General features: G+C 34.7%; 3 protein-coding genes, 1 non-coding gene and 1 pseudogene across 4 annotated transcripts; 1 reads left to right on the forward strand and 4 right to left on the reverse strand.

Moving 5' to 3' along the window:
* Nucleotides 1-6404: 6404 nt before the first annotated feature.
* LOC110613926 lies at nucleotides 6405-7093 on the reverse strand. Its single transcript, XM_021755345.2, has one exon. The coding sequence runs from the start codon at nucleotides 6909-6911 to the stop codon at nucleotides 6522-6524; it is 390 nt and encodes a 129-aa protein (XP_021611037.1). The 5' UTR covers nucleotides 6912-7093; the 3' UTR covers nucleotides 6405-6521.
* Nucleotides 7094-9213: 2120 nt separating this feature from the next.
* Nucleotides 9214-11229, forward strand: LOC110612954 (RING-box protein 1a). Its single transcript, XM_021753822.2, has 5 exons — nucleotides 9214-9455; nucleotides 9582-9632; nucleotides 9796-9855; nucleotides 10781-10852; nucleotides 10945-11229. The coding sequence occupies exons 1-5, from the start codon at nucleotides 9326-9328 to the stop codon at nucleotides 10980-10982; spliced, it is 351 nt and encodes a 116-aa protein (XP_021609514.1). The 5' UTR covers nucleotides 9214-9325; the 3' UTR covers nucleotides 10983-11229.
* Nucleotides 11230-11940: 711 nt separating this feature from the next.
* On the reverse strand, nucleotides 11941-12022 carry TRNAS-GCU. The gene has a single exon. It is a non-coding gene; the product is annotated as a tRNA-Ser (tRNA).
* Nucleotides 12023-12070: 48 nt separating this feature from the next.
* On the reverse strand, nucleotides 12071-14621 carry LOC110612762 (subtilisin-like protease SBT1.4). The gene has a single exon (XM_021753545.2). The coding sequence runs from the start codon at nucleotides 14570-14572 to the stop codon at nucleotides 12239-12241; it is 2334 nt and encodes a 777-aa protein (XP_021609237.1). The 5' UTR covers nucleotides 14573-14621; the 3' UTR covers nucleotides 12071-12238.
* A 2244-nt stretch (nucleotides 14622-16865) lies between these two features.
* Nucleotides 16866-20094, reverse strand: LOC110612763 (annotated as a pseudogene).
* Nucleotides 20095-20740: the final 646 nt, after the last annotated feature.

A 20740-nucleotide genomic window follows, 5' to 3' on the forward strand; every position in this document is an offset into this window, starting at 1 on the left:
CAGACAAACTATTCCATCGGAACCGTACTCCGAGTCCGACAAACTATTGCTTGTTTTGTTTTCATCAACCCTTGTACCAGATCTCACTGACACCTTCATTAATTGTATGAGTAACATCATGTAAGGTTCTGCTACAAGTTCACGAGGGAAAATAAGAGGATGAAAATTAGGGAGAAAAAAAATATATATATATATATATATATATTTTTTATTTTTTATTTTTTTATGTTTGGTTAAGGAAAATTTGAGGGGAGAAGGAAATGTTAAGAGAAAAATAAAAATTATATTTTATTCACTATTTCTCTCCAAATTAATTAAAATGCTTAATTATATTTTTTATTCTGTCGGAGATTTTTTTTTTTTAAATCAAAGGAGATGGGTTTGAAAAGAGAGTTAGAAACATTTGAAGCTTGATGAATATGTGGTTTGAACCCACCAAATCAACAATTGAGGTTGAGTTGTATATAGCTACATGTTCCACCGACACTCATGTAGATTTAAATATAATATTTCACTTAATTTTTATATCTTAAATGTGAAAGAAAACTTGCATTCTTTCTGCTTTTATCACCACATAAATAAAGAAAAAAAAGAAAGAGGCCATTTTCCAAGCACGTATGAATGTTAAAGTGTGAGGTCCCATGATGGTGGAAGACAATTTCATTACCAAAAGAGGCAAATAGCTTTAAAAGGATCTTTAGTTTCCACTTTGCCCAAAGACACAAGCATGGCCTCCACCCGTTGATTTCCAAGCTTTTTACAATTTGTTTATAATCTCATGATTGAATTATATAAAGGATTTCTGTAGAATATTTTTAATTGTATCAAATCACGTGAAACAAACATTAACAATTGCCTAATTCTATATTATAATTATGCAATAAATCTCTAGGGAACCACTTTTTAAGGTTTGATTCCTGTTTTACATATAAAATTAAGATCTTTTGATGGATCAACTGCAATTTAGATTTTACAACTTCAGCAACTACTATCTTTTTTTTGGTGGGATTTTTTCTTCTTTATTATAAAACAAAAGTCTGTCTTCAATACCATGTGCTAGAAAGGGAAAAAAAAAAAGTGGACAATTGCCAGTCCAGTTCAGGATTTTTTTTTAAAAAAAAAGTAACACAGTTTTTTTTATTATACTGAACTGGATCATGTTTATTTGGATGTAATTAAAATGCTTGATATCTTGATGTTTTTTTCTTTTTTTGGTATAAAGATGAGAGTACATTGGATGGAAAAGGGTGTATCAGACCATAGTTCTGAAAAACAGAAAGGCCCAACTTTGCATCTACCAGACTAAGAAGAAATCCAAAGCCCAAATATATCTTTTGTCTGACAAAATATTGCCCATGACAGAGGACAGCGGAAAACCTTCCCCAAAGCGGATTAGTGTTTGAATTTGAAAACTTTCTGATTTCATGAATTAAAACTCAAATTCTTATTGTTATAAGTTATAGAAAGTAAATATGTTAATATAGGAAGTAAATATTGATAGATGGGTCAGTTGCTTAATCCGAGGGATTGTATAATCATACACTTGATTTTCCTTCCTATTTAGATACCCTCTCTCATGTATAAATAGATTGTAATCTCTATTGTGAAATACAACAAATATTATCCTTCTACATGGTATCAGAGCCTTTCTCGTAGAGATTTAATTTTTCTCTCCCGTCAAAGTTTTTTTTAGGAAAGAAAGAAAAAAATTTTTTTTTGGAGACTTAGGGCTCTGTTTATTTGGGTTACCCATAACGGGTAATATTTGGATCTCACCATCGCTGGAGTCGCCACATCGTTCCCTTGTCAGATCTGAGGTTTATTTGCCGTTCGGGTTTTGGGGAGGTGTTTTTATCGGTACTGTTCATCGGAACGGCTCACGGTACTGTTCATCGGTACTGTTCATCGACACTGTTTACGAGTACTGTTCACGTCGTACTGTTCATCGGTACTGTTCACGCCGGGTACTGTTTTCTGATTCTGTGTTTCTTTTGTTGCTGTCGTTTTGGGTTTGTTGTCATGGTTGAAGTGAAAACCACCACCGTAACTGATGTGATTCCTATGATGACTAAAATCACGGAACACAAATTGAATGGATCTTCCAATCAAGGAATTTTGATATCTGCAGATGAGTATGCACAATTCGTCCAATACCAGGCATCTCTAAAATCCTCTAATTCCTCCTCTATCACTGCAATTGCCGAGTCAGGTAACTCTACTACATGTCTTGTGTCTTCATCCTCAAAATGGGTTATTGATTCTGGTGCTACCGATCATATGTCAGGTAATTCTACCCTTTTGTCCAATCTTGAGTCTCGTACATCGCCTTCTTATGTTACTCTTACTGATGGCACTAAATCTTCTGTCATTGGTTCTGGTCATATCAACTTAACCCCTTCTCTTTCTGTATCCTCTGTGTTATGTCTCCCTAAGTTCGCATTTAATTTGCTTTCCGTTAGTAAACTCACTCGTGCATTGAATTGTTGTGTCTCATTTTTTCCTGATCACTGTGTTTTTCAGGATCTTTCGACGAAGCAAATTATTGGTAGAAGGAGTGAGTCAGAGGGTCTTTACGTCTTGGATCAGCAACTACCTCGATCTCCTCGATCTTTGGTATGCTCCACGCGTTTAACACCTTTTGATGTTCATTGTCGTTTGGGGCATCCTTCTCTCTCAATTTTAAAGAAGTTATATCCACAGTTTCATTCTTTGTCTACTCTAGATTGTGAGTCTTGTCAATTTGCCAAACATCATCGTTTACCTACACTGCCTCGAGTCAATAAACGGGCTTCGTCCCCCTTTGAGTTAGTACATTCAGATGTTTGGGGTCCTTGTCCTGTTGTGTCTAAGTCTGACTTTAAGTATTTTGTTACTTTTGTTGATGATTTCTCTCGTACTACTTGGTTATTTTTAATGAAGAGTCGTTCAGAATTATTTTCTGTTTTTTGTGCATTTTATGCTGAAATCCAAACCCAATTCAATACTTCCATCCGTATATTGCAAAGTGATAATGCTAAAGAGTATCTCTCTGGGGAATTTCAATCTTATTTGTTACAAAAAGAGATTTTTCATCAGTCATCTTGTGTTGCCACTCCTTCACAAAATGGAGTTGCTGAAAGAAAAAATCGACATCTTCTTGAAGTAGCCAGAGCTCTCTTATTCCAAATGAAGGTACCTAAATGTTTTTGGGCTGATGCTGTATCCACTGCTTGTTTTTTGATCAATCGCATGCCTTCCCCCATCCTTCATGGTGATATCCCTTATAACATTTTGTTCCCCACTAAATCTTTGTTTCCTATTGAGCCACGTATGTTTGGTTGTACATGTTTTGTTCGTGATGTTCGTCCACAGGTTACTAAATTGGATCCTAAATCACTCAAATGTGTCTTCCTTGGCTACTCTCGACGTCAGAAAGGGTATCGTTGTTTTTCTCCTGATCTGAATCGGTATCTTGTGTCTGCGGATGTAACATTCTTTGAGTCCACTCCATTTTTTCCGCCATCATCTGTTTATAACACCGAGGGGAAGGAAGATGATCTCTTGTTATACACTGTTCGCTCTTTGTCTCCTCAGACTACTCCTACACCTTTCGCTCATGTGCCAGGTCGCCCTCCCATCTTTCATGTGTATTCCAGACGCTTAGAGGACTCTGACTCCGTTCCACTACCTGCTTCTTTGTCGACAGATCCTGCTCCCACTGATCCTTCACCGTCTGATTTGGATTTGCCCATTGCTCTTCGCAAAGGTAAACGTACTTGCACTTATCCTATTTCATCTTGTGTCTCTTATGATCAATTATCCTCCTCTTCTCGTTGTTTTGTCACTACTTTAGATTCTATTTCAATTCCCAAAACTGTTATTGAGGCTTTGTCCCATCCTGATTGGCGTGCTGCAATGGAAGAGGAAATGATGGCCCTTGACACTAATGGTACTTGAGAGTTGATGTCCTTGCCCCCAGGAAAGTGGGCTATTGGGTGCAAATGGGTGTTTGCAGTAAAAATAAACCTTGATGGATCTATTGCTCGCCTCAAGGCCCGTTTAGTGGCCAAAGGTTATGCACAAACTTATGGAGTTGACTATTCTGATACATTCTCTCCAGTTGCCAAGCTCGCATCTGTCCGATTGTTTATTTCCTTGGCGGCTATAGAAAGTAAATATGTTAATATTTCCTTGGCGGTTATAAGTTATAGAAAGTAAATATGTTAATATAGGAAGTAAATATTGATAGATGGGTCAGTTACTTAATCCTAGGGATTGTATAATCATAGACTTGATTTTCCTTCCTATTTAGATACCCTCTCTCATGTATAAATAGATTGTAATCTCTATTGTGAAATACAACAAATATTATCATTCTACACTTATCATTCGCGTGTTAGAGAATTCAGACTTATTAATATTAGCTTGCACTTATCAATTAGTGTGTGACATATTTATAAGAGATTTAATATTAGATAAAAAAATTTTAATATAATATTAAATTTGAATTAGATTTAATTCATTCAAATATTAATCAATAGTAAAAATGTAAGAAATATTTTATATTTTTTAAAAAAATTTAAATAAATAAAAGTGTGATAATTTTCTTTTAAAAAATTATTTTTTATAGATATTGAATTTCACATCAACTATCAACCGTGGATTTATATCTCTCGAGTTTTATTAAAGGTGGAATATAGTTTTTCTAGCAGAAAGAAACAAAATTAAAGATCTGTTGGTTTCACTTTGTACAAACATATAAAAGCATGTCCTCCACTCAAGAGATCCAGCCTGACTGGACTGGATTATATATGTTTTCCATCATTAGTTGACGGAATAATCATTCAAATTACCTAACAGGATATTTAACATAAACTCCATTTTATAAGAAAATAAATTTATTTATCTAAATTTAATAAAATATATTAAATGAGGTGTGGTGAATTTATGAAAAAAAAAGTAAAGCTTTTTCTTACCATGAACACTTAAATTTATAAACATATAATTAACACAAATTAATTATAATATTGATAGCAAAAATTATAAATTATTATATTTTTATTGATTATATTTTAAATTTGTATAAAATGAAAATCACAGTTAAATTGCACAATTTCTAAATTATTGATAGTGATAAATGATAATTCATGTGATTTTATAAATTTAGATATTTAATTAATTAATAATTTTGTTCAATTATTTTTTTTCTATGATTCAAATATTTAATTGATTAATTCTAAATGAAACTGTGATAAAAAATGTGTACGCAAAATTAATTCATTGGATATTATGTTAATAATAATAAAATGGATTAGTCCACGTCATTGAAGTCTATTATATATTCTTGACCATAATAATTCTGAGCGGATAATCTCAGCTATTTTGTTTTCTTTTACTTTAACAATATTATCAAACCAATTCAATAATAATAATATACACACGTCATCTAGCTTAGATGGGGTCCACCATTTCATAATGCAACTAATTTATCAATTGGGTTTCTTATTCCAAACTCCAATTTACTTGTCTTCATGCGATGCAGATCTCAAGCTCATAAAGGAGGGCATCATTTAGATTTTTTTTTTTTGCCAGAATCGATTTAAAACTGAAATTTAAACTTACAAAATTAATAAAATAATATTATTCTAAGTAGAAGTTTTAAAAATGAAATTCGATTTCCAATCGCTAACTTTAACATTACTTTTTTATTTCGTTAGTTAATATGTTATAGATGATGAGTATTTTTTCGGAAAGATAATTACGTAGATAAAGAAAAAAAAATACAAATCCAGGAATATATTAATTCAAAGATAAGCACAGAGTGATGTAGGAATATTACATGTATCTTGTTGGTCAACTATAACAGCCAAAGTATACTAATTAATTAACTTAGCTTTAATTGTTAATTAACAACCTAATTAAACAATGCCAGTAAAGAAAGCTTCAGTGCTTAGTCACCACCGTTTCTGCGGATTTTCAAATTCGATGTTACTTGAAACTGTAACATTCCCTAGTTCTCCATTAAACTTCATGAATTACAAGTCGTAACCCTATTAAAATGTTTAAAAATGGTGTATTTTTTTCTGAAGAAAAGAAATTGCACTCTAACAATCCTACTCAAGTGGACGAGAGTGGCATTAACTTCTGAAATTGAAGTTCCTAATTCCTACATGTTCACCACTACTGCTATAATTATATTTCCACTATCAGATTTATTATTATTTTTTAAAATTAATCTAAAAATTCTTATGCGATTGATTGCCGAAATCATGGTATATTTATTTTCTAGCAAAAATTTTAGCAATTTGCCAAAAGTTTCCAAATCCCAATAACGCTTAACCCATTTACCGACAATGGATATTTATGGGATTCATTCTAAAATTCAAACTTCATTCATTTCCAGAAATTTACAAGTGCAAGAGATCTGAAAAGGAAGAGTTTGTTTTTCATTTCAGCTTCTTGTAATCAACAAGTAGATAGACAAAAATAAAAAGGCAAGAAAACAAGAAATAGAACTGAAGAAGAAGAAGAAGAAGAAATTTCTAGATGAAAATGAATGGAGGGCGATCTGATCCAGCCATGGAAGGATAGCTAGAGAAATTAAAACCCATAACAGGAACACCAAAGCTAGCCTCCATTACAAGCCTCTGCTGATAAACCTCAATAGTAGCTCCAGCTTCAATAACATCCTTAATCAAATTCCTATAATATTCCTTAAGCTTCCTTAACAAGCACGAGTAATGCAATTTTAGCCACTTTACTCTCATCCGTCTCAGCATTCTCAACAAAAACAAACCTCGTCTTTGCTTCTTTCCACCTAAACGCACAGATGGCAGTTTCCGCCTGCGCAGCGAAATTCTCCGGCGAGTAGGCCACCGGAAGGCGACGGAGAGATGGGTTTTGTGGTTAGGGGTGTCGTCATGGAGAGCCATGTGAGTATGGGAGAGAGGTGATGAGAAGGAAAGGCAGAGAAAGGTTATATAGATTAGTGGGAGTGATGAAGTTGACTATGTGCGGAGACAAAGGTATCTTTCAGCATTTTGGGGGTTGAGAATTTATTTGTGAAAGAGGACCACATGGGTTAGTTTTAATTTTTGGCTCTTAGCGTTACAGCAAGCTAAACAAAAACGTTTAGTTTTCAGTATATCGTCTGGTTCATGATAATCTCTCCTAACAAACAATATAAATGCATAATTCCTTTTATGAATTTATTTTTTTTCATTATTTACGATTTTTTATTAATTAATATTTAAACTTACCATTTTTAAATTAAAAAACAACACCTAAAATTAATGGAATTATATAATCTAAAAGATAATTACAGAGTGGGGTCAAAGTCAGCTCTAAATCTCTTAATTTAATTTAATTACTTGACAAGAACACATACCATCATCCTAATTTTCTAATCTGAGATGGAATATTTTACGCAGGCAATGACGATAACAACAACATAACACCTGGGTTTAATCTTAGCTCAGGATTTTGTATTGCTAATAGTACAGTTGCAAACTGGCAGCAACATTGTCCTTTTTTTTTTTAAAAAAAAAGGGAAAGGTCGTCACGTGACCATATTGATTTTTTTGTTAGGCTTGAATTGAGATGTTATCCATTCCAGTAGGTATATGGGCATGTGAGGGCGTGACGCATTAAAGGAGGTGATTAATTAGGATTGGAAATTGTTTTAATTTTACACACTGATCAAGGAATTTAATATATAATTATATGCATGGTCCATAATCCACCAAAATTGGTCCTTCGCCTTAATCTCTTGCTCAATTTCATCCACCTAGCCCTACTCATTCATTAATTCAAGTTCCCATATTCAAAACTTGTCTCCTTTGCTTCTTTCAAGGTGCACCAAATCAATGTATAGTTTCATGGCCTGGGAAGAGGGAGCTTGGACCTCTTGGCTCTGAATTATTCATTTGTCTGCAGGGTGTGTGTCAAGCGATTGAAATTTGGTCTCGCCATGATTGATTGCCGCTGGAAGCAGTGAAAATCATCTCTTAATGGTTGCTCCATTTCTACAATAAATTGAAACTGATACGAGTCAATTTTTTTTACGCGATTGTCTTATGAAGTCTGGGTCTAATATTTGAGTTTGTGGAGATGCTTTGGCTAATTTTTTTATTGTCTAGGTTATTTTTCTAGTAGTTCATAAATTGTTTGAAGTAAATTTTATTTTCTCTTAAACTTTACAACACTTTTTCGGCAATTAGCATAAATTTTGTGGTTTAAAATAAGATTTGCCTTTTGTTTTAAATATTTGTAATAATAAAATATTATTTTTAATAAATTGAATATTATTTTTTGTTTTTATTATTTATTATAATATTTTTAAAATTACAATATAAATATTTTATTATTAAAATTAAAATAATAATAATTTTTTTCCAAGAAGAGGCAAATTTTATCATAAAACAAAACATTTAGATAAATTAGATTAAAAAACTTAATTTTAATAAAATTGAGTTAAAAATGAGATTTCATCCCAAATCATTTCAACCTTTTTTACTCTTACCTGAAGGGGAAAATCATTTTTTTTACTATTAAAAAAATATTAAAATATTTACAATAATTTACATTTATATTTAATGCTTTTAAATTTTAAATAATAAAATTAAATTTTTTTAATTTGTTATAATTATAATTACAAATATTAAATTAAATTTATATAAATTAATATTAAATTATAATATAATCATTAAAAATAATTAAATAATTCTTAAATATTTATTTTTTTTACAATAATATAATTTTTTATATTATTCACTCTTTATTTTTATTTTTATATAATATCATGAATACTAATAAAAATTTAAAAATATAAAAAATACAATTTCATAATTTAAAGCATATAATATTTTATTTAATTTAAAATAATTATTAATAAATAATAAATTTTTTAAATATAAAAAATATACACATAATTTATAATATTGAATATAAATTTTTATTAAAATATTTTAATATATATCATTTATATGTGATATTTTATATAATAAATATTTATTTAATATTATATAAATAAATATAAAATATAAATTTTAAATTAAAAAATTATATATTTTATTAATAATATAAAATTTTAAAATTATATTATAATTCATTATTAACCCGTTTAAAATTTAATATAATTATTTTAATTATAATTGTGATAAACTAAAAAATTTTAATTTGAACATCTAAAATTTAGAGGTTAAATATAAATAGGAATAAGTTTGGATTTTTTTAACCCGCGTCCTTTCACCATTCCCTCGCATCTTCTTTCCTGCTCTAGCGTCCCAGATAGTAAGATCCCTAAAACGAGCCCAAACCTCTCAGTTACTTTACCAAACCACAGAAGATGGATATCGACGTAACCATGGTCCCAGCAGGCGAGGCCAGCTCAAGCGTCGCCGGACCTTCATCTTCCACCAAGAAGCCCAAACGTTTCGAAATCAAGAAGTGGAATGCCGTCGCTCTTTGGGCCTGGGGTCTATTCTTACACCTCCAAAACCCTAATTCTTATGATTCATATATATGATTGCGTTTTTGTGTTTCTCGATTTTTTTCCCGTTATATATGCCTGATTTCGATTTGTGGCATTTGATGGTTTTCAGATATTGTTGTGGATAATTGTGCGATTTGCAGGAACCATATTATGGATCTATGTGAGTTTTACGTTCCTCGCTTGATCTTTTTTTTTTTTTTCTTTTATGTGGACTTTTTCCTGTTTAAGTTTGATTTTTGTTTTCCCCCTGTATGTATAAAGGGATTTTTGTTGTAGTTATTATTAATGGTGATTTGATTGTGTTCATTATTTGGTATGGCTAGGCATTGAGTGCCAAGCGAATCAAGCAAGTGCTACCAGTGAGGAGTGCACTGTTGCCTGGGGTATGATCTCGCATCTTTACAACCCTAACCTAACTCTTTAAATTTTGGGGGATTCCTCTTAATGTTGCTTCTGAAATTATGTTTTTGAGTCATGACTTTGATTTTGCTTGGTTATTGAATAGCTTGACACTGGGTGGTGGTCTTGATCTTTGAGTCATAATTAATCAAATCAGAGTTCTTTGTAATTCAGGTTGCAATCTCAAAGTAAGAAGAAGTTTATTGTAAATGAGAGGATAGCTATTTTTTGTTTTGTGAGTGGTGTTTAACTTCATTACATGCTGATGCTTAGAAAGATCCAAATGGATTAGTATTTTGGCATGAATTTTTATGAGCCTGATGGAGGTCCCTTTTTTCAGTTTTCTTAGATGTTGATTTGGAGGAAAACTTTAGACCTTGATTTTCTGTTTCACCTGGAAAATTTACTCATAGAGCACAGAACGTATGAACTAGCAAACATCCTTTTATATTCATTGAGTATGCCTAAGAATGACAAGGGAACATGGAGATTCTTCACTGGTGAATTCTTGTTGTCAAACACGAGGTAGAAATGGTAGAGTCGGGCTGTTATCAGCTTTGATGTGATTAAGTCGTTAAGAATACCATTCTTGGTATTCAGGTTCTGGAGTTTTATGATTTTACTGTCATCAGGGGGTTTGTAATCATTGCCGGGCTGCTTGTACATAAACTGATCACTGCAATGTTTTCTCATTGTCACCTCTAGCTCTGTTACTGGTATAAAGGCCCCAAATTTGATGTAGGACTCTCTCTTTGTTTGGTTAGTTTATGATCCAGTGATTGTTTGAAGCTTGATCAACTTTTGTACATGTATAACGTTCACAAAATACTTCATCGTATAGGGTTAGTTATTTCATTTGTTTTGTCCATCTTATTACATGATGAAGAAACCTTGGTTTTTGCTCACCAGGGGTGTGCAATCATGCTTTTCACTTCCACTGTATCAGCCGATGGCTCAAAACCCGCCAAGTGTGCCCTCTTGGTATGCTTTTACCGATTCAGTTGCCATTTTTGCACTTTATGGTATTATGTGAAAAAATTCTCAGCTCTTATGTGGCTTCCTCATTCTTTCAGATAATAGTGAGTGGGAATTCCAGAAGTATGGCCACTAGAATCAATGGCAGCAAGCAGAGCATCCTGGGTCCAAAATTTAAGTTGTGTGAATCAGAACCTGAAAGTAAGAAGGCCAGTCTCCAGTCTCTAACATTGTAATAGATCATAGTAATGTATTGGATCAACAGTGTTTCTGAATTTTTCCCAGCAGTCTTTAAACCCGTTTTGTCGGGTCAGATGGTTCAATTTCCTTGTGACCAATACATCATTTATGCAATGTTATGATATCGGTTTGTGGTTGCTTAAGCTCTAAATGGAGTTATGATGTCCATGATCACTAATCCGTCAAAATGTCTGCTTGCTAGCTGCGAGGTTTATGCATGTTGTCTGTGTTTGTTTGGGGTCGTGGATAATATGTAGGTTTTCTATTCGTTTTATTCGATCAAGTAGTGGTAACAAACTTAAAAGTTGGCTAGGGGAAGGGATGCCATAGCTACGTATTGAATCATGTTCGTGTGCGTCAATATAGATCATAAAACATTTAAGGCTGTTTGATTGGATGTATGGTATGATTGATTGAATTTTAGTAGTCTGCGATATGAACTAAAATCAGTATTTTTATAATAATTAAATATAAATTAGTTATATTTTATTAAAAAAAAATTTGATATTTATTATTGACTATTTTAGGTTGTGCGGACTGCTTTAGATTAATCATAAAATAGCTTTTGTATTATTGAGGACTTTGTTTTATAGTGTATTCCATAACATTTTGAGAACAATCATGAATAAATTGGATCATTTCTTGTTTTTTTTTTTTTTAATTTGATGAGTTAAATAATTTATTTTTAATTATTATGATTTGTGTTTATTATGTTATAATTTCAGTTTAAACAATAGATTAATTTTAAATAGGATAAGAGTGTAAATATATATTTAATTCGATATAATATAATTTAATTAAATGTTTATTGAATTTCTATAAATTTTTTGATAGATTTATAAAAACAGTCACTTCGTCGCCTGAGAGATTCGAACTCTCGCGGGGAAACCCCATGTACTTAGCAGGCACACGCCTTAACCACTCGGCCAAAGCGACGTCGTTGACGACGTTAACTCTAGATAAACCCAGAAGTAGAAATGCAAATGCAGGGGGGCCAAGAAACAAATTTTATTGCTCCGAATACTGCAATACATCAATGCTCCACCTTGAAATCTTGGTGAAACTAAAAACTAAACCAGTATCCATAAATTTTGTACAACAGACCTGACAGATTGCAAACAGAACCACACAAGTTGAGGACAATCCAAATTCTCAAATGGAAGCCCTGGATGATCCTTGATTCCACTTCCACCTAACAGCAATGGGACTTCTAACTCTATGAGTTCCATCACTCCACTCAATTGATCCAAAACTTTGTGAGCTAATGCTAGACCAATCCAAATTACCACTAGAGAATGTAATATCATATGACAATGTCTGATTTTCTGCATTAAACACAAGCTTACTTGGTGAAACCTTCACCTCTATATTTGCAGGAGCATTCACCTTGACTTCATATATTGCATCAACAGAACTTCCAACATTTTTCACCACCCTCTTCTGTGTAACCACACTGGTTGTGGGCTCAAAAACAACAGAGAATGATGGGTAATTGAGATTGCCTGGACCACCCAGTTCTCGATCACATGCATCCACAGTTGCAGCCCCTGGAACAAAAACTGCAATTCTCTTGGAATCATACCCAATTGTGCAGAGAAATGCAATATAGTCACCGGTGTTGATGTCATACACCAATCCAGGATCAAGAGCACTGTTGGGATCCACATGACCAGCTCCATGAACAAAGGGCGTTGATTCACTGCCACTAGCAAGATCAACAATGCTTTTGCCGGAATTATCCAAGTTATAAGCGGTGGTCACTAGAGCAGATTTTATAGCAGCAGGTGACCAATTTGGATATGCCTTTCGAAGCAAAGCAGCGATTCCACTAACATGGGGGCAGGACATTGAGGTACCTGAAATTATGTTAAACTCAACTCTTCTAGGATCAATGTCCAAATCTGTTGGAGCTGAAGCTCCTGTCCAGCCAGCCAATATATTAACTCCAGGAGCTATAACATCTGGCTTCAAAATCTCCGGTGTTAAATGGTTTGGACCACGGCTGGAAAAGGATGCAACTTTAGGAGCTGGCGGTGATGTCCCAATTACAGTTCCATGGAAAACAATTGTTGCAGAAGGAAATTGATTCGACTTGATATATTGTCGGATCTGATTTCCAGCAATTTCGCCTACCATAGTAGCTGGTATAAGATGAGAGTCTGCAATCAGCTCCTCACCACTTTCTTCTGTGTTTGCCATTATCATTCCGAGCCCACCTGCTAGCTTCACTGCGCTTCCCTTTTCTACTCTTGCATTCATTCCTCGATCGCATACCACAATTTTCCCCTGAACTTTTGATGGGCTTAGACTCCCCACAAAACAATATCTACTTCCAATATCACCAGCATACACCAAAGGTAGCTTGTCATTCGCTAGCGGCTCACCGGAGTAGAGCGACACCCCACCAAAAATCCTCCCATCGCCCAGCACAACATCAGCTGGGAACTCTCTATCGATGGTGGAAGCACCAACAGTGAGAATCCAAGGCGCAATATTAACGGCCGTAAAAGGATCTGGACCTGAATTCCCAGCAGAGCAAGAAACAACAATTCCATGTTGGGTTGCTCCAAATGCCCCAATAGCTATCGAATCATGATCGTATTGAGGAGCATAACCGGTGGCACCAACGGATAATGAAATCACATGGACACCATCGGCAATGGCTTGATCCATGGCTGCAAGAATGTCAGAGTCAAAGCAACCCAGGCTCCAACAAATCTTATATGCAGCAATTCTTGCCTTTGAGGCCATACCGCGAGCTTTTCCCCTCGCGTATTCATAAAAGCTCGCGTTATGAACCAAGGACCCAGCTGCAGTGGACGCTGTGTGGGTTCCATGACCTTCAGTATCTCGTGGAGAAGCTGAATCTCTTGATACATCAATGTCTTTACCTTGATAGGACACAAACCCTTTATAGAAGGCTCTTGCACCGATGAGTTTCCGATTACAAGCAGAAGCAGGAAAATCGGACGATGTCTCGCAGATACCTTTCCAATTATCAGGAACAGGAGACAGACCAGAGTCCGAGAAACTAGGATGTTCCGGCCATATTCCGGTGTCCAGAACACCAATAATCACGTCTTCACCGTAAGCACAATTAGGCCAAAGGCCAGACCCCGTAGAAAGGCCTAAAAAGTGAGGAGTGCGGGTGGTGTGGAGCTGGCGAATCTGGTCTGGGATAACAGAGAGGATCCCAGGAACACGGCGGAGTTCCGCTGCCTGGGCTGCAGTGAGATGGGCGGAGAAGCCATTGATGGCGCGGCCATAAGTATAGATAAGCTTGGTGGGGTGGGGGGAGGGAGGCAGGGATAGGAGGATTGATGTGTACCAATCATGGTGAGAGGAGAAGAAGATTGGCTTGTGAGATCTGGAGACGTGGACGATGAAGGTCTGTGGAAGGTTTGATAATGGTGAAGAGAAGACTAGAGGGGTGAGAGAAAGGAAGAAGAGGAGGAGACGAAGGAAAGGGACGGAGGAAAGAGCCATTGAGTTTCCTGAGAAAATGGAGAGCAATGGAGTCAGAAAATAAGTATCTTTATTGGGATGAAGTGAGTAAAATAGATTGGTGGAATCTGGGATCCATATTGGTCCACGTCAGTATGAGTCAAATTTAGCCGTCTCCTTTTTATTTTATTTTATTTTATTTTGGGTTTATTACTATCCCTTGATAGCTTGGATGATTATTTGATTAATATTTGTCCTAATTGAAAAATGATTCATATTTGTTTGTTTGATGGCATTATTACACCTAAGACTAATCCATTTTTTAAAAAACACGTTTACCCCATCACCAAGATTATGATTCTCATTTTGGATTTTGTACACAATATGTTTCTGATTTAATCAATTAACTTTACTTTTTCTTTTTTACTTTAGTTGAACAATTATTTAAGTAACCATTGTCAAACTCTAAAATCATGATGGGTTCATCAATTTTGTTTATCCATTGCACAACAATAAATGGAAATGTAAAAAAGCAATTATTCAAATCTCACAATATATATTATATCAATAATAAAATTAAAATATTTATTATTTTATTATTAAAAAATATTAATTAAGTAAAAATAACTTGGATAAAATAAAATGATGGATATGTCCAATTTCATTAATTTTATGGACTCTTACAAAATTCAATGGTAAAGGCAAATAAATCATAATCCCTGTGAAATTTATGGCAGGTGCAAAAAATAAAAACATAAAATTTAAAAGACCCTCAAAAATCTCAAATTCAACTGAAAATTTTATTATAGACAACATGTGTTGTAAAAGGCTTATGAGCTGCTGCAACAATAACAACAACAAAGATTCAGCTTTGTACAATTTCAGTTGGAGCAGCCACCCATCACCTAATCAAAAAGAAGAAATGCACCAAAAGCCATTGAAGACAAAGTGGCTGGGGGGTACGTGAAAGGCATTGCTTCTGTTTATTTCTGTGTATGAGAGAGGGAGAGGGAGAGAGAAGCGGGAAGAGATCAAATAAAGTAATAAAGAGAGTTGTTTTCGTGAGAAGTGATTGATTTCTTCTGTTCTCTGTGAAAACTGGAACGCGGATAGACAGAGAGCTAGTTCATAAAAGTGCGAGGCTGCCGTTGTTGCGGACCACACGTGACTGTGAATTAGCACACTCAGGAAATGATTCTGTTTACTGTCTAGCTTATTTTGGTTGATTTGTGCTTTTTTTGTTGGTACAAAATGGATACTACATTTGAGATGTCTACTCAAATTTCTCATTAACTAGAGTTTAGTTTTTTGATATAATAAAGCAACATCAAAATGATTAAGTACAAAGAAAATTGACCAATATAATTAATGTTATAGTTTCTTTAAAGAAAAATTTACATGTGAAAATAGATTATTAAAATGTTGGGTGGGGTTCAATAATTTTAATTCTATGCCTAATCATCAAATATAAATGATAATTTTAACATAGATATTTAGAACATAACTTATTAATGCTAATTTCATCTGGTCATCTGCTTGTAGCTCTCTTCGGTCCCTGTCCATTACTGCCGGGGATTTGGCAGTGCTAGTTTGGTTTTGGTGGCAAGTTCAAGTTGTGGCCTCCAGTGCCGTTGAAACCAGACTAGAGGTTGACAGGTGAAGAAGAGACCGAATGAATGGAAGGTGATTTAATCGGTGAATTAATGATTTAACAGGTGGCTCATTAAAGTAATTTAAATATATATATATATATATTAAGCTGCAGTACAAAATAACTCTCAAGAGAATCCATCGACTAGACCATCTAAAAACTATTGTGTTTCATGTACCATGAAACATTCCACTAACCTAGAAAAATGAGTGAGATATCACATAAACTTCACTTTGCAAATGGTATGCAATTTCTTTGCATCTTCCAGTAAGCCGTTGTATTTTTGAAGCAACTAACTGCAGTACAAGTTCCATAGTTTTCTATGGAAAATTCACTGGCATCATATAGAGAAGGAAATTCGCAGAATCACAGAATATCTACCTAGTATTACACGAGAATGCCCCGAAAACCCATTAAACATTCCAGTATCCATTCGATTAAATTAGCATTTCTAGCAGCTCTATAGATAAAAGAAGCACCAACCATAGTATAATCCCTTATTGTGCACTTGCTTATCTGTGTGAAAACCCATGAAGGAAAGTAACTTGGAAAAAGGAAACTAGATTTCTTAAGTCCTATCATCACAAAGTCAACAATCATCTGCAACTTTCTAGTGGGAATTGTAATACAACATCAAACGCACTCAAAGCTATTTTATGTAAACAATTTCCTATAGGAATGGCCTTTCAGTATATACATTTTCATAACTTCCAATATGTGTAAGCGCATTGTAGAGATTGCTCAACCTCTAACGGCAAGTACTAAAAAGAATCTACAAATGTATATGCTATTACATCATTAGATTACCGCTTTACAAATGAAAGTGTGATGATGAGTAGAACAACAGTTTGGAGAGACTGGCTTTACAGATCCATCCAATGATGACCAAAATCAATTAGTCAAGTTACTACATATCCCAAGGCGATACTTAACCTTATTCAAATAAAACTCAGATATATGGTTATAAGTCCCACTCCGAATGTTTTGGTGGGACGCATGTTATTTTGAGGTAAAACAACGAGTGCCCAAATTAGTCCTGACACGAGAAAACCCATAGTGTACAACAAACTATTGTCTTGAGGAATTACATAAATGCCAGTGTTCTGTGACCAGGCTCCTAGCAGCATTGAAATCCCCATGCCAACAAGTGTATTAAACATGGGACCTGCATAGCATCCAGACAAGGCAATCTGCACGCTGTCACCACCATTCATTGCCCGGGAAAAATTTGACACTAAATCGCCCATCGAATTGCCCCACGCTAAAACAGTCAACCCAAGAATTGATGGATTGATCCCAAAGATCAAACCAAATGCCACCAATAAAGCAACAAGCTCATTAGCTAACATATAGAACCGTATAATACTCATACAAAATCCTCCAAATACCCACAAAAGCAATAATCTTTGAGGTGGATGGCTGGGCAAGGTATACTAGTATGCAAGAAAACCAAGTAAGGAACCAATCATGACTCCAAAAATATATATTAGAATCCTACTTTCAGGGCCCATGTCATCTTCTCTGTTCCACAGGAATGCCATAAGAATAGGAGCCAATGTAGCACTGGCTGCAGCATAGGGTTTTGACCATGTTTCTTCATCAACCAATGAAATTGTTAACCATCTTGGCACTGTCAATGGCAACTCAATCAGTGAAAATACTCGAGAGCATGACAATGAGGTGTTGTTGATCTCCATTCCATCGTCAGTCCAGCCCCAAGGAGTTCTTTCTTCGTCCAATAAAATGCCCCTTGGTGAGTAATTAGGATATATTGCAACATTTGAGGCCCACATCCATGATGGTAGGTGTCACAGGGGTCTAAGTTGAAACACGCGCAGCGGAACAATCACTTAGAAACCTGCTAGGCAACCAAGAGATCCCACTTGGCTCAGCCACACAATCTCACAAAGTGAGGTTCGAAAGGCACAGAATCTCAACCAACAAAGTGCAAGACAACAGTATTTACAGGAAACAACTTTCCCAACCTTTTTACTCACAAAAAAGAAACAATACAATACAAGAGACAACAGTGCTCTCTTTTGCTCTCTCTACCAGCAAACACCCCTATTTACATTTGTATGGGTATATATAGGTTACAGCAACAGCCTACTAGAAGTTGTGTGGTTGACACTCCCAACCACTAAGGAGAGAAATCCGCCCACTACACATCATGGGATCATGAGATCATGGGATCATGGAAGTTATATAACTACCCACTACTCATCATGGAAGTTATATAACGACCCACTACTGATCATGGAAGTTACAACTACCCATTATGGGAGAACATGCCCCACTTCAGCATCCACTTCCCCACGTTTGTAGGCCACTCCTTTGCATTCAGCAACTTCCATCCCTATATAATGGACTGAACTGACACCCAAAGTCCAGCCTTTGCACCCAGCAGTCCTCCAGTCTGCCCAAGCACACAGCCTTGCCAATAAGTGCACCCCTGCACACTCCCAGTTGTGGTGAAATCAAGGCCCAACTTCACCCCAACTCAAGCCAACCGGCTCAAGGGTCTAACAGTAGGGAAGGAGGCAGATGGGGTACATCACTGTCAGTTTCAATGTCTAGCAGAGAACTATACACTCTTGAATCATCTTCATAACTTCCTTGTACAGGAATCAATGGTGTAATAACATCAAGTTTCAACCTCCGAGTGTGTTTCCCAAAAATTTCACCAGCAGCAACTGAAATGCCATAAACTGCATAGATTGAGACAAAGGCAATTGCTGCTCAAACACTCACCTTGCCAATCATCAACATCATCAACAAAAACAATCGCGTAAAAAGGAAGAAGCAGATATCCCTAATGAAACATCTGTGATCAATTTGAATTTCCTTCTCTGCTACACATAATGAAACAGTCCCAAAGTAACAAACACGGCACCACCCAACACACTATTAAGACCCACCTCTCCTGCATCCTTACCCACAAAGGCAGCAATACTTGCAAACACAACTGGCGCTCCATTACCAAGTGGGAGAAAAGAATCTCCAGCCACTGTAGGAGGAAACTTCAAAAGACTAGATAACTTCTTCAATGAACAACAAAAGTAGTCTGCTGCAGTATTCCCCAACAAATAAAACAAAGCAGCAAGCCAAACACCCAAAAATACATAACCTAACACCATAAAATTACCACAATCCCAATACAGAAACTCGATATAATCAAAGAACTCGCCGGATGAACAATCTAGGTTCGCTTTCAAGTACTCGCATCTATTAGCATAGCCCTTATGGTCAATCAACCCACCACATAAATGTGGTTTCTGTACACTCGTATCATTTTTATCATCAATCCCATCAATTAAGGATGTCGAATTGGCATCAACTTCAATCATTTGCAGGTGAATTATATCAATATGGCTCGACCCACTACCAAAAATAGCTCCTATTGTTGGATATGGGCCACTAAAAGGGTTTTTAAGGACATTTACCCAGTGGCAAAATAAAAATAACAGGATAATGCTGCAGATTCCATTGAAAACCCCTCTGAATTTGGGATTTTTAATGCAATAAAAGCTATCAAACACGTTCATTTCTGGTATTCGACCCTGTAAATCTCAAGGAAGAATGAATAACACCACCAAGCTTCAAAATAATTAAAGCCCACATGTCAATACAAGCCTAGGGTTTCATTTTTCTAGCAATGAAACCCTAGATTTCAATCCAAGTTGATTCTTTACCGAGAAACGGAACCCGGCAATGAAACCAAACGGGCAATTGAGGACTTACCCGTGTGCTTGGTTAAGTAGGGATGGTTTCAGCAAACGATCACACAGCTCTGAGATTGATATCAGAACGGAATAGAAATTTGAAGATAGTGTTTCGGGTGATTTTCTGGAATTGCGATTTTTCGCTCTAGTTTTGAGTTGTCGTTTTTGCTCGGCCTCTTCTTTACCGCTCCTCCATATTGAATGACTTTGGAAAGACCTCCAACATCCTACTTTTCACGCGCAGTCACGTGCTGTGCACAAGGGTCGGGTAGTGCATGGCAAGCTGGTTTTAACTAATTTACCTGTTTTATGATTATCTATTGTTAAAATTAGTTAATAAATTTTTTCTCAAATTTATCATGACATATATTTTTGAATCTCGTTTCAAAATAAATATTTTTAATTTGTAACTCTACGCATAAGAAAAAAAATCTTAAAAAATTATTATTTTTACAATATAATAATCATATAATAAAATGCAAATAATAGTTTTCAAATTAAAAATATATTATTTATTTTTAAAATTAGAATTAATGAAATTTTCATTAAACTAAAATAATTTTATAAATAGTATATAAATTTCTATTTATTTCGTGTATAAAAATTTAATAATTAATCTCTAATTTTAAAATATATGTTAAAATATTAAATAATTTATTAATTAAATTTTTTATTAAATTTATCAATTAAATGTTTTACTATTTAATTTTTATATTATAAAAAATTTATTAATTAAAATTTTAATTTAATAAATATCTATTAATTTATCTGAAGATATTTTAAACTTTTATATTATGTAAACGTTAAAATTATGAAAAAATTGATTAATAAATTTTT

Source organism: Manihot esculenta, chromosome 4 (assembly GCF_001659605.2).
Source record: "Manihot esculenta cultivar AM560-2 chromosome 4, M.esculenta_v8, whole genome shotgun sequence".
In the NCBI taxonomy this organism is placed as follows: domain Eukaryota; kingdom Viridiplantae; phylum Streptophyta; class Magnoliopsida; order Malpighiales; family Euphorbiaceae; genus Manihot; species Manihot esculenta.